Source organism: Calypte anna, chromosome 4B (genome assembly GCF_003957555.1).
Source record: "Calypte anna isolate BGI_N300 chromosome 4B, bCalAnn1_v1.p, whole genome shotgun sequence".
Taxonomy (NCBI): domain Eukaryota; kingdom Metazoa; phylum Chordata; class Aves; order Apodiformes; family Trochilidae; genus Calypte; species Calypte anna.
Window position 1 is genome coordinate 16066712 of NC_044249.1, and position 27473 is coordinate 16094184.

The 27473-nt window shown below is 36.7% G+C and overlaps 1 protein-coding gene across 1 annotated transcript in view; it reads right to left on the reverse strand.

Moving 5' to 3' along the window:
- Positions 1-27473, reverse strand: part of NSD2 (nuclear receptor binding SET domain protein 2) — a 68477-nt gene that overhangs the window by 23763 nt on the left and 17241 nt on the right. Inside the window, exons 3-10 of the mRNA XM_030450765.1 lie at positions 17249-17414; positions 13071-13237; positions 12247-12738; positions 7966-8110; positions 6908-6985; positions 5315-5433; positions 2185-2266; positions 1091-1215 (exon numbers count right to left, since the gene is read on the reverse strand). Coding sequence (XP_030306625.1) covers positions 1091-1215; positions 2185-2266; positions 5315-5433; positions 6908-6985; positions 7966-8110; positions 12247-12738; positions 13071-13237; positions 17249-17414 — 1374 coding nt within the window. The remainder of the gene's footprint in view (positions 1-1090; positions 1216-2184; positions 2267-5314; positions 5434-6907; positions 6986-7965; positions 8111-12246; positions 12739-13070; positions 13238-17248; positions 17415-27473) is intronic.

A 27473-nucleotide genomic window follows, 5' to 3' on the forward strand; every position in this document is an offset into this window, starting at 1 on the left:
TTTGCTTGTTTTATTGGGGTACAGGAGGGAAAATCTGTTGGTTTGGGTTTTTTTTGTTAAAATATTTTTCCAGTTACAGGAAGATATTCAGCCATAAACATGCAATCTGATTTCCCTCACCCAGAGGCAAACCATTTGCTGAACACTTGCCTAAATATTTTAACTTCATTTATTACAGTGTCTAAGCATCTCATGCGTTTGTTAGGGGAAATGAAAAAGACTCCAGGATAGGTGGAAGTCCTACTCCCTTGTTAGCAGGCAGGTATTTTTTTTTTCTACAGCTTCTGTAATACAAAATGCTTGAAGCTGTTTTTCTATGGATATTTTACTAAATCCTACCAACTACATTTCTGAATCCACCTGCAAACCAGCATGCATATCTCACCCTCATGCTGCCACTCTGGCTGACTGGTTTTAATAGTGTATATAACTTGGGGAATGATTTAATGGATTTTCTGAGTACAGTTTTGGTACATACATTTAATTTACTCTACGTCAATTGAGAAGAATTACAGTTCCAAATATGCAGAGCTAGGACTATGATAAGAAAGTATCAAAAAGATACATCCTTCACTGCCTGTTGAACTCTGCTGGGGATGAAGCTATTTGCATCACAGAGAAATAGCACTTAACAGCCTGAAAACTAATTTGAGCTCAAAGGGGCTCTGCTCAGAAAACTGTCCAGTTCTATATTAAACAGAGGATTAGGAAACTTGCTTCCATATAAAAGCTATGGCAACATGATGATACTGAGTTACATAATGTAACTAATGTAGTACACTTACATAAGGTCTGTAGAAGAAAATACAGAACACACTGGCATTTTACTTTGCCTCTAATAGAAGGTTACAATTCTAAAACTTTGTTGGTAAGTACATTAAAAACCACAATAGTCCCCAAATCAGACGTTTGTATTACAATAAATGAATTTGCAATGCACACATTAACAGGTTTCACAGAGGCCAAAACTGTAATTTGTCTAGAGCACCAACGTTAGAGAATTTGCCTTTGATTTTGTTTTTTAAACAAGATTCACACCTGAAAAATTCTCTACTTAAATGGCTGTGTGCAAATACCACTTTTTTTTTACCTCATTCTCAGTTAAGGAAGCTGAAGGAGATGAACTCTTGCTAAAAGCAAGAGTTGAAGACTCTGCAGCTGAAGCCCGATTTCGCTTCTTCAGAGGTTTACAAGCATCAGACAGATTTTTCGTTGCTGTAAAATAATTTTGGTTTACAAAGTGAAGTTTGGAACTTTAAAATGTTATCTCCCTGAAGCCATTTAATATATTCCTTCAGATAAAGGAATGATTTAGGTAGGTCTTCTGGGCACCTACGTAGCTGAAAGAACACAAATAAGTTTCTGAAACCATGTGTTTTGCTTTGATTTTAAAAATACCGAGTTTTCTATTAAATATGTACTAAAAATGGCTAAAAATTTTTTCCAGCTCATTTCTATTAAAAACAATATATTTTGTGACTTACAGTCTCTTTAAAGCAAAGGTAAGTTATCTCCTCAGATAAACATCAGAAGGCCTATATGATCTCATAGTACAGTCTGTGTACCACTAACACTGTTAAAGAAAGGTTACAGATAGGAGCCAAGTACCAGATGTTATCTGTGGCACATCACCACTCCTGCAGGGTGCAGAACTTGCTGAAGCTCACTTGTCTTTGCCATATCATTACAAGGACCTAAAGAGACATGCTCTTAACAGAAGTTACCTTAAACTTGAGCATCATTACAAGTCTGACTTCTGAATTTTGGTCCAAGGTTCTTTAGAGTTCCCTCTTGTGCTCCACTCTGCCTCCCATCAAGCATCAAGCATCAGTAGCTTATGGCACTGATGGTCACTGCACTTATTTTATAGGGGTAATGCACAATGACAACCTGGAGCAGCAGGATTAGGTTGCCAAGTTCAGAGGGCAATAGCTTTAATTTGGTGCCATCAAATGGTGAACTTGTGAACTGCTGCTTTAAATCAGCAGTACACAATTTCAGTCAAGCATCAAGTTGCAAAATGGTGGTAGTGAAGGAAGAGGGAACGCTCCCTCCCCAGATCTGGCAGAGAGGCTGTAACTGGTTATTGCTCAGCAAAATTTAGCCAGCTGCCTCAGACAACCGGTTTATTTGTAAATTATTGAATTGAAAAAGTTACATTAAAACTTATTCTGACCACATTACCTGACTGGTTCTTTTGTGAAGAGGAGGTTTCTGTGACCTTAGAAGAGTTTGTTTTTGCTGTTTTGTCATTGCTTGTCTCCCTCTGTCACAAAAAGAAATATGAAAAAATAAAAAACCTCCTAATTTATGAGTGGTTGGATAAAACTGGCAATTACTTCTGGACTTATGCTATTAAAAAGAAAGTGTCTTTACAAATATCTGAATGATAATGTAGTTAAGCTAGCCCCATTTACCTGATTTTGTCAAATTCATTTACAGCACAGGGTACAAACCCACAAACAAATGAGAAAAATTAAAGAACACAGTATTCCAGCACCCCACTTATCCATCCCAAACTCAGCACATCCAAAAGGGGAGCTTTAAATGAACAGAAAACATGTAAATTATCCTTACTATTCTTTGTCTAAACTGGTCAAATTAAAATCTTTAATTATTAAAAGTAAACTACAGAAATAGTATATAAATTTAAGATTAAACCCTGTGCAGAATTCTAAGTCTCAGACAGGCTTGCTTTCAACTCCGTAACTTATAGCAGTGCCATTTTTTAAATTACTATGGTTAAGGTTGTTTCAGCATTTCCAAAATTAACACTATTTTCAAGGGAGCATAAACAACACAAACTTTCTCCCTATTGAGAATTTATCACTAGAAGTTTAGGCTGAAAACTGGGGAAGTTTTCATCAAAGCTTTTTCAAACTTAAAATACTGTTCCTTACACATGAAATTACTTATGTTTATTTTTTTCCTTTTTATAAGTCACTAAAGTTGCAGCCAAGAATGCTTAACCCTGACAAATGCTCACCTTACCAAAAAGAACAATTCTACTGAACAGAAGGTTTCATATACTTGATCATATTCTTCACCTGACGTTCAGTTTTTACAAAAAATGTGCAGGTGAACACCTTAAAGACCAGAGAACTGGTTTGCTTTGTAAAATGAATATGAATGACTACTCTAATACAGTTCTGGAAACTCTGCTTTTACTGATTTCTAGACTAAGACAACACCCTACCACTGATGCCACTGGAGACTCCTATCAGATTTACAGGACTACTGTAACAGTTCTCTGTAAAAATGAGAGGAAATGTACCATTTAGTTCACTCTTAAATCTACAGCATGCTTCACAGAACCCTCATTTTGTTAATGTGCATTTTATATACATCATGAAAAGACTGATGAACAAACTAGCTTTTCGAAACTTTCATATGGGTACTTATGACTTGGTCACTTTGTGTGAAAACATTTAGATTTCATAAATAAGAATTAAAGACAAAAACGAGAGGATAATGCACAACTCTCATGCAAAAAAGTCATTAAAGCTCCTCCTATCCAAAATGATTGTAACAAAAACCTTCACATAAACTGGGAACAACAGTAGGAAGGTGCATGATTAATGTTTGCTTTTTTGAATCATTACATACACACATTCACTGCCATTCACTAAATGTTTTACTAAACAGCAGTACATAGAGCTAGAAGTAACCTGGGCTGCTGAAAGCAGGAAAAAGACTAAGATTACATTAAAAAAACCCCACAAAGCAACCATTCTACAATATCTCTGACCCTTTTGTGGATAGAAGCACAAAAACTGCTATATGCATTTAGAGTTTCCCAATTACCTAACATGACACACACCAGAGTCCTTGTAATTACTTCTGAGAAATGGATCAGGCAGAGCACATTTTTTAATGCACATTACTAAGTAACTATTTTAATGGTGTGTATCTTACAGGAATCATTCACCTGATTTACTTATTTTCCTGTTAATATCCACCTCTGCATCACAGTATCAAAGATACCAGAACCTCCTCTGCATCAGCTGTGTTGCAACCACTTTTCATTCTACTTGTGATAATGTAGGTAACTGCAGTGTGCCAGTACTGTGGAGACAGTGAAGAAGTAACTCCAGGGACAGTCAAAACAAGGACTTTGCTGCAAGAATTACAGTAAATCAGCCTCATTATTCCATAGATCTACTGTATTATTGTGAATCCAAAGTTTAAAAGGTTTCAAAACCTTCTCCTAGAATATAAAACATATTACATGACTAATCCATTAGAAGATCCACTTTTGGACCTTCCTTCTGCAAAGGTCACAGCTTTTCTTTAAGAATTATTTTTATCCCTTGCTAAGTTCATTGAACCTGGCTATCTGAAATTCTACTTATTTTTTATATTGAACTCTAATCAAGTTGTCTGAATATCCACAGTATCAGAGGTAGTAAAATAATGAGCCTACCAAGCAAGCTGATATCTACAGATATGACCTTCATAATTAATTTTCAAAACTACCCACTGCCCTTTCTTCTGTTAGTTTGTTTTATTTAACTGCTGAACCACTGAAGTCCTGAGATAAGGTACTCACACTGCAGTATGATACTGACAAAATGTATCAGAAAATACTTGTGAGCTAAGCTTTCCACAGAAGTAAAATCCATGAAGTTTACTGGCCTACATGTATGACTAAATAAATCTATACTTAAGTCTCTACAAGATTTGGACTGTATCCATATACACAGTTTCAGTGACCTATATAAGGAATTGCCTTTTTCTAAGGCAAGCTGACTGATTAGGAGCCTGTGATTTGTGTGATAAAAATACTGTAATATTTACTTCAGTTTCCTAACTTAATAACCAGGTGAGCATGTCACTCAAATGTTTATAGATGTTCCAGTTCTTAAGAAGTAGTTTTTCTGGTTTGCTTTACTTGCTTTCTTCTCCCCCTCTGACTTTTGTCTAAATTAAATATTTACTGAAGATACCTTTTTATGTTCTTGCACACGTCTGAACTCCAATTCAGGAGGAAAGATAAAGCTCTACAAAGCATGACAACACAGCAAGGTCATGCCTCTGCACATTCCTTGAGGGAAGAGATTTTCTCAGCATACATTTTCACCACAGTTTAAGTAGCAAGTACAACTTGAAATACCTCCATCCTCAAATCCAAAGGAAAAAAAATCCCAAACCTCACAGCAGTAAGCTCACATGTACCTCTGAATATTTACAAGTTTGGTATGATATACAGACATTACTTTTTAAATCCTGGAAATGGAAATGCTGACAAACTTAACTACAGCAATGTAATTGGTGCTGCTATAAATCAACCCAAACAAACCAACAACATAATTACCTTCTGATTATTCTGTTTATCCATCCTGAGTCTTTTCCTAGGTGCTTCCTGAACTTCAAAATCTTCTGTAGGTTCCTTTGTCCTCTTTTTTTGGTTTCTTTTATTTCCATGTAAGTTACCTTGGGATGGGGGATGGGGAAACTTACATGAAAAATAATCTAAAACCCACTTTCAAATTATTTTGAAACTAATCTAGTTATTTAAGTTACTTTTCTGTCAGTCATTATTTTTAAAACATAGTTAAACATTAACACAGTTTGATGACCTCTTAATGCTTAAGGTCTGGCTTAAGGTCAGCACTTACGGTGCTGAAGACTACCTGTACAACATATGCAAATCAACTGCTTCATACTCATTTTAGAAAATGATGCCACCTGTATTAGCACTAGTTAAAGATCTGAATATTACTGCCCAACATTTGTTTCATACTGTTAGACTGCACATGACTGATCTATACAGCCTTTATCTCTCCTGGCACTTTGTAACAGTGCCTTATCACTGAAATAAATTTTTAAGTCTCTTCCTTAAGTTTCCTATTGAATTCTCCAAATGATGCAGATGAAGATCTGGTGACATCTATTAAGGGGGCTCTGGAAAAGACAAGATATCACCAACCATACAGATTAATTCTCTCTTTCTGGTATGGCAGTTTCAGACTCTCTAACACACTTAGTTGCGTTTTACAAGAGACCGTAAGATCCCCTTCCTTTGTGAACAAAAGTCATAAGAAAAGAACTACATTGGTCATTTTAAACCAACAGACTTATTCACATATTTAGATGATTATTCACCGTAAAGCTCAAGCAGCTGCTAAATTACAAAAGGTCAGTGATTAAACTACACACCCCTTTCTCAGGTTCAGCTATTGTCTGCACTCATTCTACCTCAAAAAGACAGATGAAGGTTTAGGAAGTGGTCTGTTTCATCAGGATGAAATGACATTATTACACTCTCCAGTACTTTCTAGTTTATGAAGCTACAGAGTGTTATTAGTACAAAGAATGCAAGCTCCAGGGGGCAAAAATAACTGAAAATTGTTCTACACCTACAAGTACTCTATTCCAGTGGGAACAAATACCTGCAAATATTAAAAATATAGCAACTTGAAAATATGGATAACTTTCAAAATAATGTTTTTATCTCAGTTATCTAGGACATATTCTATTATCAAACTCTGAATCCACAAACCAGACTGAAATGGCTCCAGGAGAACCTGCTACTTACAAAAAGCCAGCAAAGGAAATCCCACAATATTCTTCCAAGTTTAAGATAAGAGCATTTGGGTAGGGGAATGATTGATCTGACAGATTTCCATCTGTAGATAGCTCTAAATGTACACAATAGATGTACTAGAAACACCTGGTACAGGTACAATTTCAATTACATTTCTTGTAATACGACACTGAGGAAGGTGAACAAAATTCAGCATTACAGTGTTTAGATATTTAATTTGGGATCCATTAAAATTCTAGTGTCAAGGAAGACAACATCTGAGATAAAGAGATTATGATACGTGGGCGATTACATAAAAAAATACACTCAATAGCTACTTAGAATGATGAACTATTTGCACACAACACAAATTTCAATTACTTCTGGATCTTGATCTCCTTTTAGGTGAGTCTTGAAACACTTTACGTTTGGCCTCTCCAATATTCTTCAATGATGAACCTTGAGAGATACAGAATGTGGGTTTTTTTTTAAAACTGATATCCAAATATTTGACACTCAAAATTTAAAGTTAAAAGCTTTTGTTTTCCACAAAATGACGTTATTTCACACACACAGTTAACAAAACTGACTGCTATTTTTATACAAGTTTTTCCAAGTCTCACAAACTTTCAAACACTCCCTCTCATTCTTGTCATTGCCCAAAGCAGCACCTGTTGACTTCTAGTAATGTCTTCTTACAGTGCTGTAAAGCTGTTTAAATTTGAAAAATAATAGCTAAATTTTATAAAGTTCATGCAAATGCCAAACTATCTTCCTCCTTCTCAAACAAGCAATTCCAAACCCCCTCAACTATTTTACAAAATAATTGAGACTGTTTTCTTTAAAACTAAATGCTAGACAACAGCAACAAAAAACAAAAGGAGAAAAAAAAAATATTTGCAACCTTTTACAATCACCTAAAATCTTTGAGTAGCACAATAAAATGCCAAACAAGTGAAAGTTTCAGAATAAAGTTTGGAATATTTCTTCCTAAGCTGATGATGATTTAAGGTAATACACTTTAGGTATATACGAGCAAAAGGTGTAGCTCTGATTAAACTTATTAAACCATTTTCTAGTTGTTCTGTAAAAAACTAACTCATAATTTACTAGTAGTAACACTTTGTCTTGCCTTCCCACAGTCAGTGGATGCAATGGCAGCTGCTTGTGGGCAGAAGAAGAATGAGAAACCAGCAATGTCTAAACAGTAGAAGGTTTACATATAACAACTTTTCAGAACAATGAGCAAGAAATGTAGACTTTGTGGGTTGCGTTTATTGTCACCATTGGCATTCCTTTGCTATTGGCACAAACACCAAGAATTAAAACTGGAAAACAGTGAAAGCTGTTTTCCCTACAGGTCTCAAATATGTGCTTAGTTTAACACCACTATGTATATCAAATTTAGTTAGAGTACACTAGCACAGTTTTACGTTTACCAGAGTCTTCTTCAGATTTGGGAGAGGTCACTATGGCAAACTTTGTGTTATAGCGAGCTTTCTGTTTTTCACTAAGCATATTCCACTGTGATTCCAGTAATTCTTCAATCTCCTCACTTGAAGCATCTGGATGTTCAGCCACCACCTATACATGCAGAAATAGGGTTGTATTAAAAAAGGTGACCATTGAAAAGAATGGCATACATACTTCTATTCCTTTGGAAAACTGGATACAAACAAGTTATCTAATATTTCTCCTGCAAAGAGAACTAGATTAAAACCTTCTGTCTCCAGTTTTTCTTTGAATAACCACTTCTCTCTCTCTATAAAAAAAAACCAATCCCCACCTATTAGCATATTCAGAAGAACTAAGACTAATTTTAGAAGTATATATATATATATATATTTGCTTTTTAACATTCAAAAAAGATGGAGTAAGTGCAAATCTTGTCTTTTGGTCATTTGAAAAATTTGTATGCCTTCAAGAAGTACCACAAAAGACAGACAAGCAATACTGGAATATGTACTTGCCTACAAAGACATCCATATTTTCACATGAGAACTCATTAAAGATAAAACTCATGACACCTATCTTTGCAGATGGATTTACACAAGCTAGCACCTGATCCAAAATTTTCTTGTACTAATTCATCATTTTTTACCATGTATATGAATGTTAAGAACTGTGCATCTTAGTAACACAAGCATGACACACAACAGCAATCAGCATGGAATTTAAGAGTTTGAGTGAGTTTATTTAACACAAGCAGAAATCCAGTATTAAAAACAAAGAAAAAAAATCCTCTTGAAGTACTTCAGTAACTAATGTAGTTCTACTGAGGAAAATTAGATTTAAATCATCACAGAAGTCAAAAAGCTCTAAGACTGTATGCTCTGCAGAAATGAAACTGTAGCTTTCCAAACAATGCCTCCCATCTCACTACCCAGCATTCTCTCAAATCCTATTACTGGAATGATGCAAACAACACTGCAAAACCATGGAGCAAAATAAAAACTAGGCCTACAAAGCCAAGCATCTAAACTGTAATGCCATCCAACAGAACAGAAATACAAATTTTCAGTGATTACTGGAAATCATTAAACCTTATCTCTTAGAGCTTAGTGTCTAAAAATTGCATTTCCTGGGGTCAAACAAAGTAAAAGTTGTAGTGCCTTCCTTTCATTTGGATTATTTAGTGTCTAGTGGGGGAATTCATGCTGTAATTTTTCCCCTAGTAGAGTACTAATCCATCTCACTGATCCATCTCCCCTAGTAGAGTACTCCATCTGCGTAGAGTTTGGAGAATACAGCTACCTTTGGAGGCCTCTACTCAAAGTTTGATTAAAATCCACAATGTCAAAAAAGTTACTGAGATGGGAAAACTCAGACATATCCACAAGATACCCTCCCACAAACCTCACTTCTTTAGGAAAAGAAATTACCTTAAATTTTGACCATTCCCACTAAGTGTATGCACAGTTATTTAACTCTCTTAGAAATAACTACTTTGTTCACTCAAATAAGATACAGCTTAATATCACCTCCAGTCTAACCAAAACACAAATACAAGCACCTTTCAGCTGACTAGGAGCACTGTGAAATAACAAGCAAAATATCTTTGTGATTCTAAATGGTTATGGGATCCTTGCAAAGAAGGTCTCCAAGGCAAATGCCCAGCAGTCCTCTCCAAAGTCTTCATACTGTAATATGCAAGCCTGACCTACATGCTGGAAATGATGTATTGCTTATCTCATACATTAAAATCACACGGTTCTCCCAGGTACTTACTCTAACTATGCTATGGAACACATGGAGGATTTTTCCTTGGGTCTGAGAATCAGTATCAGTATAGGTGTGGAAAATATGGTAATTAGTCCAGGTATGACATAGGTCATCTGAACAAACTTCATGTTCAACAACTCCTTATGCATTCATAAATCTTCAGCTGTAAACCCTACTAGTGAAATTTCCTGAATTTACCTCTAAACTGACTAAAGGCCCAGATCAGTGAATAAACACTATTACAGCTACCTGCTTCTCACTGAATTATACCTTTATCTCAAGTCAGACACTCCCCTCTAATTATTACTGTGGTTGTATTTCATAGAGGAAGCACAGAAGAACGCCAACAGTACAAAATGTATCTTTACTCCACTGGTAACAACACAAAGTACTTAATGCGTCACTACAGACATGTAAGTGCTCCAAGCTGTCAATGCCTCCCTCAGGGAAGCATGCCTCTTATATCATTAAAACCATTTTCCAGCAGTTCACTTGGTCTCTCAGCAGCCATCATTAGTTTCTAAACATTTCAACTATTCCTCGCCCCCTTACCCCCAGAAAAAAAAAATAACAAAAGTAGTAATTAAAACCAAACTTATGTATAAATCCTGCTACTGTGCAAAGCTGGACTCCAAACAAGACAGAGCAGAAACAGATCTACTTTTAAGTATTAACTATATAAAAAATATTCACTTCCATCCCTTCCCAAGTCTAGGGACCAGAGAACCACTTTTTGATCTATACTTTTCCTTTCTTCTAAGTTTCTACATGCAAATACTAAAGTAGCCACACAACAATCCCTCAGATGCCACCAAAACAAGTAGCTCAAAAAAAGGGTCTGTTTTTTAGCCAGTGTTACCACTCCTTCTAGAGCATCAGAACAGCAACAAAGCAAGCTCTTGGAGTAAAGCAAACCGTGGGAGTTGAACCAGATAAGCAGAACCAGATAACAGAAGGGGAAACTCCAAATACTACGTTGAATACAACCTCAGCCTTCCACTTAATGCACAAAACTGCCCTTAAAAACACTGTGACAGGCTGGAAGTGTTGCCTAAACTGAGGTTGTAAGTTCTGTGCAAGAAGCACAAATATCTGAAATGGTATTTCCCTACTTTGTGAGTTACCTTTGAACCCAGAGAAAGCAAAGACAGATTTCTACTGCCCTGATCTGTTAGAGGGACCGTTATCTGTGGCTACCTCATGTCTGCAGTTTTTGTAATCCAGTTCTTCTTGCTACTTAAATGAAAGGCTGAGGAAATTTCCCTTGCCAGTATATAAGACACAAGGTTACTTACAGAAGAACTGGAAATAGAACACAAGTTTCTCAAACATGAGATGATTTACCCATACAGCTTTCATAATCACTATGTCAAAACCTCTATTCAGTAAGTCTGGCTACAAAACCCTTTCTTTTCTGGAGCCAGCAAACTGAACTGCAATGCTTTTCTCAATTTAACCAAAGCCACTAAAAGGTATGTGTAATGCTATAATGCTGCATTCATTTTAATTCTCCATATTAATTTCAGTTGCAATGATCTGAAGATCCTAAGCTGAACCACAACTAACTGAATTCCATTCAAGAGAATCTGTTTTTCGACTTTTGTTTATAAAGTCTGTATCTGTTAATTTCTTCTAACACTAATATCCTGTAGTGACATCAACCATTCAGTAGCTGAAGTGTGACTAAGACTTAACTTTCTGGTCCTGTGGTATTATGGAAAAGTACAGCTACAAGAAAATGTGAGAACTCATGCTTCTTTCAGTGCATGAAATTGTACTGCAAATGGAGCAGAGGGTTGTAAGGAAGAAAAATGATGGTTCTGATTTTAAAGTAATGAGCTAGAACAGCTGTACTGCTTTTATACTTTTAATAGACTTCCTAGGAAATGTTCATATTAAGGTACTTACTTGTTCTACCTTGTCTTGGAGTGTAATCCTCTCAAGAGGACCTATTTTCTCCCCTAGCACACAGAATCACTGACTGTGATTTTTCAAAAGCTGTGGTAACTGGCTTCTTTTGAAGCTCAGCAAAAGACTTTAGATAGATAAATTAAGTTTTTGAGGAGTTCAAAGACAAGGGAACACATCAAAGTAATCGACCTAGCTCTTCAGGAAGAATGTACAAGCTAACTAACAGAAGATTGCTATAAAGAGCATAACCTGGGTTATATTTGCCTGAACATATACATGCATTATCTACTGTATTTTACATACATTTTAAATAATTATGGCTAATACAAAGAACTATTAAATTACATAGGAAGATACTAACGTGATTTATGCTTTAAGTACAATGGCATTATCACTACCTTGTTTATACTGCTCTTCCTTTCTCTGTTCCCATCTAGACTAAGATTTGATGCAGGCACATCTTGTCATGCCCATAGCATTACGGATTCTATAGTAACCACTGGTTTTGTTAACCAAGTAAGGAAGTCTCTCTAAGGACAGAAATGAGAGGAGATAATCAACAACAGTAACAGCCAAAAGAGACTCACCTCATCTCTGTGCTTCTGACAGAAGACCAAAAACTGAGATATTGCATCGCCTTTTCTGCTTCTTGGAGTAGATGCTGGAGTTTTCTTTCTACTGAGAGGGGAGCCTATCCCTCTTTTGGATTCTGCTTGTTCAGATGACTTTTGAGGAGTAACATGCTTAGTCTCCAACTGATCGCTTTCTTGCGCATCATCAAGGGCAGACAGTTTTGATGTCCTTCTCCTCCTCTTGCTAGGAATGCCAGACTCCTTCATGGACTTCAGATTTTGAGTGGTTTCTTCATTTGAGTAAGATGTCTCATCTACCTCCTCTAATGGCTCCACAGCAATGCCAACTTCCTTTGCCACTCGAGGATTCAGATGAGGTCTGTCCCTTACATAGATGAAGGTGTACTTGGCCTTCCGTTCTTCCACTGTCATGCTTACTGCTTCACTTGCTTGCTTAACACCCATCTCCCACTGTGGCCTCAGCTTCCCTGAAACAGGCTTTAACATCTGCAAGGTAAGACAACAGTGTGAGGAACTTGCCCACTTTTGGTTTTAAAATGCCAACATTAGCACAAAATCATTCCAAGAGTTATAATTCAGGCATTCAAATGGAATTGTATTTGACAGTACTAATACCATGCAGGAGCCCATGACAAAGCAGAAGAATACTGATTTCAGTAAGTAACAAATTCTTGGCATCTGTAAGTGCCGTGCAAGACTACAAGCCCTTGTAAAACAAGCAGACTTCAAAGCTTTTAAGAATATCTGCTTATGGCTGTACATACCTGTAACAGAAAAATGAAAAGCTGCAAATCTTGTCTGACTTGGTAGCCTCTTACCTTTATTTTCTCTGCTTTAGTGAGGGCTTGTTTAGCACTGTCCTGGCATAACTGTTCAAACTGGTCTTTTTCTTTGAAGGGCACAAGGCTTTTCTCAAATATCCAAGCTCGCTCTGGGGCATCTCCAAAAAACTGAACATGATATTGACGAAAACTCTTTTTCTGTCCTGAAAATTAAAACCAAAGGTATTTAAGATGCAGGTTATATCTCTAGGCTGTTCTCTGCATTTTCACACTTCAGGTCTTTTTAAAGACGTTACTGTTACCATGACAAAAGCCCAGTACAACTGGCTAACCTTTTGAAAACCCACTTAATTGGCTTGAAAGTCTCTGAGCTATTATCAATGAAGTTTGACACAAAAGCCCAATAGTTTAACTTCGAACAAGAATATGCTTTGCTAAATTAACTTAAGGTTACAATCATCTGTCAGTTCTTTCCATATATATTAACTTAAATGTAGACCTGGCTGTTTCTGCAAATGCAATATTTAAAAAAGTTTCCAAAGCTTGGATACTCTGTGCGCTCAGCCTCATCCTTGATTTGCTTAAACTTTATCTTTCAATGTTCCTGAACAGATACAGGTGTACAACCTTCCCTTTCTACAGATCTTTGCTATTCTACAGTGAAGGGGGAAGACAACATCTTCAAAATTCACCAAAGAGTTCACACTTAAACATGAACTTCTAAAAAGGCAGAGGTAATAGAATAGATCTTTAAAAGATCTCTTGCACCTCCTGCATTAAAATTTGCAGATCAGAGTCTAATTTAAAAATAGAAAATGCTTTAACTGCTACCTTGGGAGTTCCAAGCTGACACAGACACTCTATTTCACCTAAAGTATAATGCAGGAGAGCTGTAACTGCCTGACTATGGAGTCTAAATAATAGTGCCTACCACTAGAATCATTGAGCCTATTTGTGAATCTTGAGATAACATGAGTGGAATAAATTCCATCAATGCTGCTGGATAAAGTAATGGAATTGAGGGCTTTTTATTTACAAAGGCATAATTTGCTCTCAGAATTGTGGAAGCACTAGTTATTGAAGGTTTGGGAGAGTGTTTCTGGAGAAGAACTGCTATTACTTGTCTTCTTCTGTATCCTGGCATCTGTGGTTGACCACAGTCAGGGCCAGGGTATTGAAGGAGAGGAAGTTTCAGCCTGAGTCAGTACAGGTCTTCTTACATTAAATAATACATCCCACAAGCTGAAAGTTACAAACTTTTCTCAAGCCTAACCAGATGGAATGATGAAATCATGTATTAGCAGTAGAAATAAACACTGTAGATCCAAATCAACATAATATATAATTAATCATGGTTTTTTGCTAGATCTATTTCTATAGTTTCTTACAAAAAGCTACCCCAGAGATTCTTGATAATGAAGTATAAAACTCGCTTCTTTCAAGGAGCAGAGTAATTCAGTTAGGAACAAATCAACAACCTAATTATTCTCAGAGTCCACCTCTATCTCACAATAGACCTAATAATCCAAAAACTAAAATCACAGGGAATGTTTGATTAAAACTCTGAGACTGCTACAAGAAAAATTAGTCTGAGGAGTCAATAATAACTATTCTAGCAATTGTATGTCTGCTTAAAAGGGTTCTGAAGACAACATTTAGCTTACTAACAACACTGATTCTAGCAACAGCCCTAGGGATCCTCATTCAATTTGTTCTTAAAAACTTCTATGAATGCGATAACACAATTTCTCCAGGCAACCCATACCAATGTTTCACTATCTTTATCCCTTCCAAGTTCCTCTTAATATGTAGTCTAAACATTCATTACTATTAAACTCTTTTCTTTGCAGAATAATAAGAGTCTTTTTTTCTTTGCATGTAAGAGGTTATCTACAGTAAGTTACAGGGTTCTCCTTTAGCCCCTCCTTGTCAGAATAATCAGTCCCAGTTCCTTCAGACTGCCCATGCAATCAGATTCCCAGATTTCTGCTCATGGTATCCTCAGAACCTTCTGTGTTTGGTCCATGTTTCTTGAAATGAGATGGCCCAAACAGGATGCAGTGAACAAAGTAATCCTGCAGAGGCCATGGCACCACTGGAAAAGCAAAGGCTTTACTTCATGCTTTCTATAAGCAGCACTATTAACTTGTGTCAGTGACATTCTGGTCTTTCTACAGAGAAAATGACAGATTCATTTATTCCAAAATGCAGCCTTCCATTTATTTCCCAGCTTGATAACACTGTAAAAATCCAGCCCCTACTGAACTGCACTTTTTTCAGACCACACCACCAAAGTGTTAAGATTATTCTTATTTCCAGTCCCACATGTTTACAGTCCCTCCACAATGGGAATCTGTGATTTCAATACAAATTTGAGATGGATATTCTAGTCCATTTTACAAGCTCCCAGTGCAACCCTGAACACCACCACAAAAAAACTTTCCCCAAACATGGAAATACATAGTTCAAGGTTACTGAGACCTCTAGCAACATGTAAATGGTCTCCACTCTGTTCACAATATCAAATGCAATACATGATCTAATGAAATACAACAAAGTATTCAGAAGCATAAATATCAAAATGAAGTTATGTGCTCCCACTTCGGTTTGCTACACTTACTAACTTCTTGATTTTCTCCTTAATCTACAGGTTTCCTGGATTCCATTTTCAGGTTTTCTAAACTTCAGTATAGTTTGGCATAAGCATAGTAAAGAACAGCTTACAGTGCTCAGCGGGCACTAGTGAGGCACGTAACATGCAACAAGATTTTCTGTAAATACAAGAGTAGCAAAAGGAAGGCTAAGGAATGCTCACTGGGGAAGGTGACTGAGTGACAAAAGGACACAGAAAAGGATGGGGTACTCACTGTCTTCTCTGCCCAAAGGTTTTGCTTGTTTGTTAAAATCTAACATCTGCCTTCAGGTCCCTTGGTGTAGTGATAAAGGCTGCAAGTCTGAGGCACTACTCACATCATATTAACAAAAAATCAGGGAGCACTTAATAATAATAATAGACTTCTTATGAGATTATGGAGCCACATGGGAGCCTCAGAAGGAGCTGAAGATGTTGGTCATTGTGATTGTAAGGGTGATCTCTCTAATTTTTGAAAGGTCTCAAGCATCAGGGGAGATACCCCAAGCACTGAAAACATTGCACCTATCTTCCAAGAACCACAAGAACAATCTGGGAAACTACAAGCTAGGCCAATTAGTTCACTCTCAGTGACAAGATTATGGGGCAAATTCTCCTAGACGGCACATTCAAGCACATGAAGGACAAGAAGGCACCTGGGAATAGCCCACTCAGACTCACCAAGGGCAAACTGTGCCTAACCTAATTCACATACTGCTAATATAAAAGGCAATGGACACAAGTTAAAACAAAGGAACTTAAAAGCAGAGAAAGGAAAAAATCTTCTTGCCATAATGGCTACCATGCACTGTGACAACTTGTACAGAAAGGCCATCAAGTCTCCATCCTTGAACACATTAAATATTTGACTGGACAAGGCCCTGAGCAACGTGCTCTAATTTGGAGAGAGTATAAGATGTAGAGGTCCTTTCCAACCTATAGTATTTTATCATTCTACAAACAGCACAGATAAGCCTCAGAAGATTCAGGTATCAGAACAGAGAATAAAGCTGCAATGAGATCTAAAAAAACCCCAAAAAAACCCAAGAGATTCCTACTCAAAATTTCATTAGCACTCTGCATTCCCTGCATTTAGAATCAACCATTGTTGTCTGCATTTCACAGTATTGCTCGTATGAATCACTAAAAAATTTATCTGTCTGAATTACAAACTGCTTTTAATAAAGCATAATCAGCAGGAATATCTAATTCCCATTTAGTCTTCAATAAAATTTTTAGCCCATATCACTTCTCCAAGCCATATCACTTCTCCATAAAAACAATGGAAATTACTATCAGATAATTTTTTAATAAGACTTCATACAACTTCATAGATCACATTTTTTATATCTTTCAGAGAATGTTTAAAGTTAAAAAACACAGTGGAAAAAAAAGCTCATCTGCTGTATATGCTCGAGGATAGTGGTACATGATTTCAACATTCCTCTTGACAAGAAGGAGCCCATTTGGTTACTCATATAGATGAGCAGGTAAAGTGAAGAACAAAATGAACAGAACTCTTCCAAAATAATGGTTATGTATACCTGAGGAAATCTGGTTGGTTGTAGCACCACCGACATACCTTTTAATTTAGTGTATGAATGAAGAATAGGATCAGCAGAAACCATACATGGCCACCATGGAAAACCAGACACTTTTGACCATACTAGATCTCCTATATTATACTTCAACAGATGGATTTTGTCTTCTTTGATGGTACTTTGTGTTGGATCTCTCTTAGCAGGAACCTTAAAAGACAAAAAGAAAAAAGACAAAAGAACCCATCACCATATTTCTTCAGATATGCACTAGTATTACTATATAATACATAAAAATAAAAACAAATTACACTTCATATTCTGTTTAAACAGTCTTATTAAAAAAAAACCCAGAATGGTAATGACAGGAGGGGAAAAAAGAAACAGTTCATCAGGATAGAGGTACTACATTTGCTTACAAATAATAATTGGATTTCATGTGTAATAAAACCTTTATGTTAAAATTTTTGTTCTCACAGCAGAAAAATTCCAAGTTCCATTTACATTTTTTGTTTTAATTAGAAATATTGTTAAATAAGCTGTCATTTGCCTTCATCTTTTCTAATAACTGCTGAGAGACCATCAAGAAGGCTTACTTTAATTTCAAACACATTATGAAGCACTGGAGGTAGATACAGAAGAGCCAGCCTCCTGTATTGAGCATTATCAATCAAGTTAAGCACTATGCACAACTCCAACAGCCAAAACAGATCAGGTTACTTTGAACATGTTTTTATCCAGAGAATACAACCATAACTAATTAATTGCACATTACTTTCCAAACACAAACAGCAAAAGTCTGATGTGCTCTACAGCACAGAGATTATTTTTTTTGCAACTCAAACACAGAGGTACACATCTAGACAAAAAACCTAAAGCTTAATGTACTCAGAAACTCATGAGAACACACAGGATGCTATGTCTGTGACATCTGATTGTTAGGAACCATTACTCAGCCAGTGATTCAGCTTTTCTGATTAATTCAGGCTTGGTTCATGAGCCTCCAGATAGAGCCATGTTCCCATGTCTCCAAGTTTTTGGCTCTCTAAGGATTCTGTAACTGTCAGAAAACTCCTCCCACTGAGCTTTCCCCCAGTCCACCACACTCAACAGACCTTAAAGCTTTCAAGCAGATGTGAAAAGTCAAATGCTCCTTCAAGCAGTTAAAAATGACAGAAAAAGCTAGGCTTGAAAGCCAAAAATTAAGAACTACATATGCCAAGAACTGATCCAGAAAGACACTAATCCTAACACACACAAACCAACTTCAACATTTAAAATAAATAGGTGGGAAGAAAATATTTTTCAATGAGTTAACTTCTCAGAAATGTAAAACTTACTCAAGATTCTGAATCTCATTTCTGATTTATGAGTCCCTGTATTTTTCAAAAAGTGCTACTAAGCTGCTAAGATTTTCAGCTACAGCCTGAGAGGGAGCTGGCTCTAGCAGTGCTGCCGCAGCACTATCTAAAAGGGGTGGAAATACACGTGTGAGTAGCACGTTTCAAAATATCTGCAAGCACTTCACAAATTTTAAAAACACCCAGAATTCTTTTACTATACTGGATCATGATAAAATACTTGAAAATGACAGGCTGTGATAAAACCTGACAGGTTTACCTCCACAACACTTGCTGTATTTATGTTTTTCTTTAATGGTAAAAAGTGCATACTTCAAATCAATGGCAAAATACAGGACAGTATTCTATATATATATATATATAATTTTTTTAACAGCTCTCATGCAAAGGTACTTAAAAACCTATGGAAAATATCACCATGAATGCATTTACTTCCATCTTACTTTCCTACATCCATCTGGCTTAGTTTGATTTTCTCATTCTGGGGATTACTCTGATTTATGTGATAGGTATCTGAACAGTAAACAGTGAGTTGAAATTTCTGGCATGTACTTCTGAAACAAGCAGCCACAGGACATCAATTGTCTCTTCAGTACTTCCTCTCAAAAACATTTTTGCAAATCCTCATCATAGCATTACATGTTATGTTTAAAAACATAAGAAAATGCCAGATATGGGAGGGCAGTCATAAGCATAATTTTACTTCAGTATCCAGGTTGGGATCTCTAATTATTAGATGGATGGGGTGGCAGTCCCAATGGCATCGACATTCCCATAAAGAATAAGACAAAGAATGATGTTGAGAATTGGTGAAGAACAAAATACCAGATTAAAACAAGAGTAAATTCTCTCTTTTGTGTACCATAGTGGGGAAGCACATACTGAGGAACTTGCAGATATCTGGTATTTCCCATTCTGTTTTCAATTTCAATTCAGTTCCATCCCATATCAAAGAACTGCCAGTGTACTATAATAGAAGGCCATGCTGCAAACAGACTGCTTGCACTCTAGAAAAAAAAAAATTAACCTGCTACCACAACAAAGACTATAAACAAAATAATCAAGGTCCCTAAACAGAATATATTCAATTAAAATGAACTTTGAAACAAAGAACACAAAACAGTCAAATGTGTTTCTTTCCTATGGAAGAGATAACATTGCTTGCTGACCAAGACCACATATTTCTCTGGTGTTGCTATCTTATTTCTGTTGTATTTCATTACAGACGATGTAACAAAAATAAAGTAAAATGTTTTGTCTGCTCTTCCCACTGTCAGGAAAGATAAGGAACTAAAGATGTGGTTACAGAACAAACTCCATTCCTTTCAGAGGTTCAGGAGAATTGATAGGTTTGTCTGGAGAAAATGGGAACAACGGAACAGAAAGGACTGTTTTTGAAAAGCTGTTCTGTCACTTGAATTCACCAATGATTTAGGACACAACAAAAAACTCTATAATAGGACAATGCTTTCAAACATTTCTTCCTTGAGAAACCACAGTCACAGTTATGTTCTTAGGAAAGCTCTTGCTTCCTAAAAAACTGCATTTTTTTTATTTGACAGAAGACAAACCACCATTCAGTCTTCAGGCAAAGGCATGGAGGAATGCAGCTACTCTACCAGTAAGTGATGTCTGGTCAATCAGGAGAGAGCAACAGCTTCTTCTCACTCTGTGATTGAAGAAGTCTCAAATCACTACAAAGCCAAAAATTACAACTACACTTGATTAAGTACTCAAACCCCTCAATATACACTATTGTTCCAAATGAAAATTGCAGCAACTTAACAGTTAAGACACGGCCAACACACATTCTAAATTACTCTGTCTATAAAAACACTGTATCTCGCAAACATAATTGCTGTGGTGGGTTTTTTTGCCCTATGATTACAATTCACACATTGTAATAAATCTCTATATCTGTATAGTAAGAATAAAATTAAGCTTTTCCAATTTTGTATTGTTATATTCTGTTTATTATCCAATGGAAGAATGCTATGTAATTACATATTCAACAAACCACTGGCTACAGAGAGAACGTTTCAGGCAGAAGACTAAAGAGTAAAAAAACAGATCATCACCAGAAGGTCAAGAGAAAATACTGAATTATTATTACAAAATGGAGAAGGATGAGGAAACATGAGGAAAGCAGCAACGAGCTGGTAAGACGTGTGTTCCATCTTCAGTAAAATAGAAAGGGACATATCAGCAGAGCACCCAAATACTGAAGCCCTCAAAAGGTCATTGCATCAACTTCTGCACAATTTAATCTGCAACCCCCTCATAAAACATGCATTATATTCTGCAGAGAGGTAAAGACTGAGGGGGAAGAGGTCATGAAAAGTCCAGATCAAGTACTGGGGTTGGTATGTTAGTTTTTCAGATTTCTAATTGCTTTCTACCAAGCCAGAGATTTAACTAAAACCTTTCAAATTTCATTTTGAAAGCAATTACATTAAATATATCCCCTTGAGTTATCTTTTCTTCTATTACTAACCACTTACTTCTTTTCTTCAGTTACAAAAAGGGGGTCAAATCTGGCAGTGTGAAGAATTACATTTGCAGAAGACATTACATTTGAATCTTCTCGCCACAACTAGGATTTATTTATTTTTCTTCCATGTGCTTAGATGGTAAAGCTACAAAAAAAGAGGACAAAAAAGGCTGGAAAAAAAAAATAAAAATCACTGCTTTATTTGCAGATCTCCTCAAGACATTCCTGTGCTTCCTAAGGCTCTTTGAAACCAAAGTAGTTCTTGTGACATTAGGTTTGTTTCCTCCATTTTTTTCCACATTCTCACATAAAGCAGTTTGTGGGCAGCACGTTGAATATCACCATGCAGGGCCTTTCCCTCCAAGAGGAAAAGCAAGCAGAAGGAAACAAAAATCCATTTGACAGGGATCCATAACGTATTGATGGACTTTAAAACAAGATAGAAGCTTGAATTTGTATTTCAAATCAACCACTAAACTCCTGGTTACATTTCAATTTCTTTTTCTGGCTTTGGTTCCCTCATTAGCAAGTCTCCAGCAGATGAGAATTTTAAGATGCTTCTACATTTAAAACCAAATCTATTTATCCATATCAGCAACCTTCCTTTACACTAACACTATATGAGCAAGTATTTTAGAAATAAACTTAACACAGTATTTTAGTAACCAGGATACTAACCTTTTTTCAGAGTAAAAAGTTGAAGAGAAACAGATTCAATCATTCACAGATAGATCCAGTGAGATACAAGTTCTGGAACATTTCCCAACCCTCTATCTTTCTTAAAAATGAGAAGAGCAGTTTCTTTCAACCACTTTACTGAATTTCTGCATTTACATTTAGATGACCTCTTAAATTTTAAGTTACTGTCCTATTATTGAATGGTTCCATGTTTCAGAAATAGGTATTTAAATCAGATAAAGCTTCATCAGAATCAATGAAACGTCCTTTTATACTGTTAGAAAAAAAAATCTCCCTATATCAAACTTGTCTAACCTTCACCCACCCTTAAACTTTTGACGCAGTATCAGTGTGGATATGAGATGCTACAGAAGTCTGGAGAAGCATGACTGTAGAGCCATAAGGAAGTCTGGAACTGAAAAGTTACTTCTGAATAATTTCCATATGGATCTCACATAGGATAACGGAATGAAAGCTAAACCATCTCAGTGTTATCTACAGATTTTCAGGATGCCACATCCATATGTATTTTGTTATCTGCATGTACAGTGGTTTCACATACTTTCCAGATCCAAATCTGTGTCATGACTTTACCCTTAGTGCTCTCCTACACCCTTACAGATCCCCTGTTTGGTAGCTCACAAATATCCCAGCAGTTCTAATGCTTTTGGTAGAAACAGAGAATCCCAAGCCCAGACCACGGTGCCAACAGGCAACCAGGCTTGAGAGCACTGTTGTGGTGAAGGCAGATACATCTCTCTATACTTTTTTGCAATAAGAACACTTCTGAAAGAAGGAGTTTGCAACAGAACAAGTACTAACTTGGCATAAAGGGGCTTTATTAATTAACTAATCACTTGACATGGTCCAAGTACTAATTTGCCTTTGAGATTAGGCCTTTAAAATGAATCTCCCGATTCTTGCCTTCTTCATGGAAGTGCAGCAGGGCTTGTTTAACCACTGCCTACTCAAGATCCAGTTTTAATTCTTGCATTGGCCTTCCAAAGTAAAACATTTTTATAAAGTCTCCTTCTAGGAAGGGAATTTTTATCGACAATTTACAGTTTTAGTCATTGCTTATTTTATGATGCCCAAGAGAACAACTCCTGTAGGTACTTAAATTACTCAAAAAAAAATCAAAGGAAAAAAAAAAAGGAGAAAAAAAAAAGCTGAAATATAAATGTGTTACCCTAATTGGCTCTATTTACTTGTAATAGGAGGATAAAGAAACATGGTAATAAATAATTACAAAAATAGTGTCTGTGAACAAAGCCCTCCTTTGGAGGTCAAGTTCATGTGCCCTACATAAAAACCCCTCCAGAACAAGGAAACTTGTGAAGAAGGGCTGCTATCACTGTTCCAAGACAGACCAAAATATTTTGCCTTCACTACTTTGCCTAAGGGTTTCTACAAAACATCTTTCTTTCTTGACAAAAAGGAGCTTTAAGGGCCAGAAATGACATCTGGTACAGATCATTAAAGTTTACCAAAAATTTGCCTGTAAAACCATCCAAGTAACATAACCCTGAACTGTAGATCTAATTGTCAGCTAAATACAAAAGTCAGACATTCATTATTTCTGTTAAACTGACCCCTGAGGAGGGCAAAAGAAAGGCTTCACCATGTCTTGGACAGAAAAGTAGTGAAAAGAAGCAAATTCTTTGCCACACCAACCAGTAATGGTCAATTCTACGTAAGGAGAAGATGTTGAGATGATAGTATTCATTCAAATCACAACACTACCAGTGCAACTGGTTAATTTAAAAAACATTTAAAGCAGAAAAGTGTCATTAACCTACTATGTTATGGTACACCATCTGCTGTTGAGATGTCAAAAGAAGTTCTTCAGAAGATGTCCTGCTCACCACTTTATTTATCTGTCATTTCCATCATAGTACCCGGAAGACCAGAAAGTCCAGAAATGATTACGAATGAATACTCAAAGATTAACATGAACCTATGCAACAGTTGCTGACAGTCTTTGAGATGGAGTCAGCTTTTTCCACAGAATACTGGCTTAGCAGTCAGAAGCAGTAAAGAACTAATCAAATGCTGTTATTTATTATTGAGAACAATACAGAAAATCACTAACATGCCACTGTATGCATCCACAAGACATCTGTATCATGAATGTCCTCTACTGTTGTCATCCCTCATTCTCAAAAAAAGAGACAGCAGAACCCAAAGGGCAACACAGTTCAAAAAAAGGATGATAACAAGAAACCTTCTGGAATGGCTCCTGTATGGGGAAAAATGCACCAGGACTCTTCCATCTGAAATTAATAACTGAGCAGGTTTAGTGAGAAATCTATAAAACTATCAGTAGCAGAGAATTTTGTCCATGCTCTCCATTTCTAGTTTTATGAGAGAATCAAATGAAACAACTAGGTGGCAAATTGAAAAAGAAAGTGCTGCTCTATTACTTAATGTCATGGGTGTAAAATTCACACCGGCTCAAAAAGAAACTGAGGTCATCTTCCATGAATTTATTGATCTACACCTATTAAACACAAAGTCACCAGCTCTGCAAACCTCTGAGTTACAAACTGCTGGAGGCTGAATGCATTCAAGGAGTGCATCACTCCATGACTTGCCAGGTCTATGCTCTCCATTATGCATCCTCCACTGAACCTCACTCCCGAGCTGAAGTGAATAAATGGCTCCCTGTTCCAACTTGGGAGAGCTATTCTTAGCTAGCATTTTTGTCACCACTTCAAGAGATTATTTCATATTTGATTTTGATTCTTCCACCAATGTCTTTATAAAGAAAGAAAGAAAAAATATATTTACATATTACAAATTGAGATGACAGTTTTAAGCAGAAAGTGCACTTAATTCAGCCACTTTTAAATACAAGAACAGGAAGTCTGGTACAGAGAGCCTTGAACAAATAGTTAAGCTTTCTGTAATTAATTTTGAAGCCACTCTGAGAATACTTGTAACTTCTTAACTTCCCTTCCTTCCCCCCAACAGTATATTCTTCATGTTTTATGCTTTTTGGTGCTTCTTAACCTACAAGTAGTTCTTTAATATACTTTTCTAATGAGGCATTAAGCACAAACAATTTAAAGTTCCAAAGTAACAGTGCTGCTTCACATTGTGAGGTTCTTAGCATATACAAGTTTTCAAGGCACAGCTAAACATCATCTCTTACTAACTCTAATGCTAAGGAAACCTTCCAAAAAGGATAAGTTACTTCTCATTCCTGAAGGGATCACCCAGAAGAGATTTTAGGGTTATTCCTACTACTTTGGGATTCTGATGACATCGACCAGACAACCTGTGTTATCCTTGCCTAAAGACAGGCTCTGATACCTCAAGAACAGTCTATTAAAAAAGAAAAAGTAATACGAGTTCATTTTACCCTACAGCTACACATCCTGACTCCCATGGTAGTTTAGCTGCACATCTTATGAAAAGTTCAGTAATTGCACCTGATCAAGAATTCCTAGTAACTGATTATGAAAAAGGAAGCCCTTCTTCTGAAAAAGACACATTTATTTGACTTTATTTTTTCTTTTAGCTTTTTTTTTTTAATTAAAACAAGTCTCCCCAGGATCTGGCTGCAAGAGCTATAACAGGCTAATCAAACAACTGGTGAGCACAGCTCCCCAGTCAAGAGAGAACTTGCTGGTTTCTGCTCATTTCCATTGATGAAAGCATCAGAGCAATATCACCACCTTCAGTGGTCCCCATCTTTCCATATTTAGTTAGCAGAAAAGCATAAAAAGCAGAAGATAATCCTCAAACTGCTTCTGTTCCACCCTTACTGGATTTCTAAACCATTGCCATTCACTGGGAAAGGCACTGTAACAATATGTAAGTACTGGATATAATGGAGCTGGCCAGAACATGATTTCTCTGTGAAGATGAAATGGCAACATAAACACACAACAGGGACGACAAGAATTTTTTCATTAACTTGCAGTTGTCCCCCATGTAGCTGCAGCAATGTCATTATAGACTGTACCAGGGAGAGAAAAATAACATATCCTCTGTTATTGGTATAATAGTTTCTGGTATAATGCTAAAAGAGGACTACAAGAGAACTGGATAGGAAGCTATGTGGAAGGTAGAGCTTTATGATCATGTACATCTTACACTGCTGGAATCCCTTAGCTAGGTAGTATAGTAGTGTGTGAACTTCAGGTTTGTTCTGGACACAGTGCTGCTGCTTTTCTGAGCTACTGCACCCATGTAACCAAATCATGCAAGGAAGCCAAGCCAAAAGGGTTGTCTGCCACTTGTAGGCCCAACCTGCTTATGCAGAACAAGCTGAAATGCCCCATTATCAGGGCTGAGCTTTTGTTAGGTTAGGGAGCACAGACTTACTTTGGGACCACAAACATGAGAGAGCTGCAGCCATACACACACTTTCCTCTACAGAAACTCTGGCTTGCTCTAAGAATCAGACTTGGGTTACTTTACATGAGTATAGGAAGTAAACCTCTGCCATTCTCCAAACAGAAGGATTGTTTCCCTTGTAACAAAGGCAGGCAGTATGAAAAATCTAGGAAAACTCTCAGTCCTACCTGGTAGTGTGCAGCAACTGACAAAAGCTGTGCCTCAAAAAGCAGCCACCAGTGCAGATGCTGCCATGCTCACAAGCAGCACTATCAAGCAGGTAGGTGTCAGAATCCATGGGTTTGGCATGGATGCAAACACTTAATATGTGAAACCCACCACCAGTAACAGAGAACATTTGGTGGTGGTGTCAGCCCACTACCAGTGTAGTGCCTTGGCATTATCAGAAGAGGCATGGATTTTAAAGCAAACTCATAAGGTGGGGGGAAGAAGGATGAAAGGCAAGAGGGGATAGAAGAGTCACAGTTTGTCCCCCTTCCTTTCCTTTGCCCTGGGAAAGTAAAAGCAGTACAGCTGCTTATTGGAGTCCTGGAAAAGGCACAGCTCACTTAGAGCTGGGCAGATCATGTTTATTCCCAATTGAAAACTGACTTGCAGGTAAAGTTTTAAACAGCTTTCCTTTATGTTAACAAAAAAAATGGCTGTACAACAAGAAAACCCAACAAGAGAGCACTGGAACATTTGTTAAATGATATGCTGCTCACCTCAGCAAGATAGTAATCTGCTATATCCATCAGACAGAGATACAATTACCTTACACAAAAGGCAGTATTTGAACCATGGCAATTTTTGCTAAATCAAAAGAGTAAGAGCTTGGACAACAAGAAAATGAGAAAAAGCAGACCAGAAAGAAAACCAGACAAACAGGTTCTACATTAACTTGTAACCTACAATAAACAGATATTTAAGTGCAAAATTAATCAGCTTTTACTTGGACTTTGCAGCCACAACCAGCCACATAAAACCAGAGTATGATGCACTAACATTAAGCCTGGATGTTGGCAATAAAGTAACAGCTAGAGCAGGGATCTGAAAACAAAGGACACTGACAATAAGATATCAGTTATGATCATGGAGAACACATGCATATTGCTGGTTTCCATGTGGACAAACGTTTGAAAAATCTTCTTCAGCATGTTCCCAAGTGTTATGCTTTGCTTCCTTTATTTTAAAACTGCACAGTTGCAAATCCTCCCTGTGAAAGAAAGGCCCTAGACTAGTTACAATCAAGGAGTTACAATCATCATAAAAATTTTCTGACCTTCAAATGCTTTTACTTTTGCCCTTTGTGCTCTACAGTACACCATGCAGGAATAAAAAAAATAAAATAAAATAAAAAAAAGAAAAAGGCAGAACACTGTTTCAAGTGCTCTA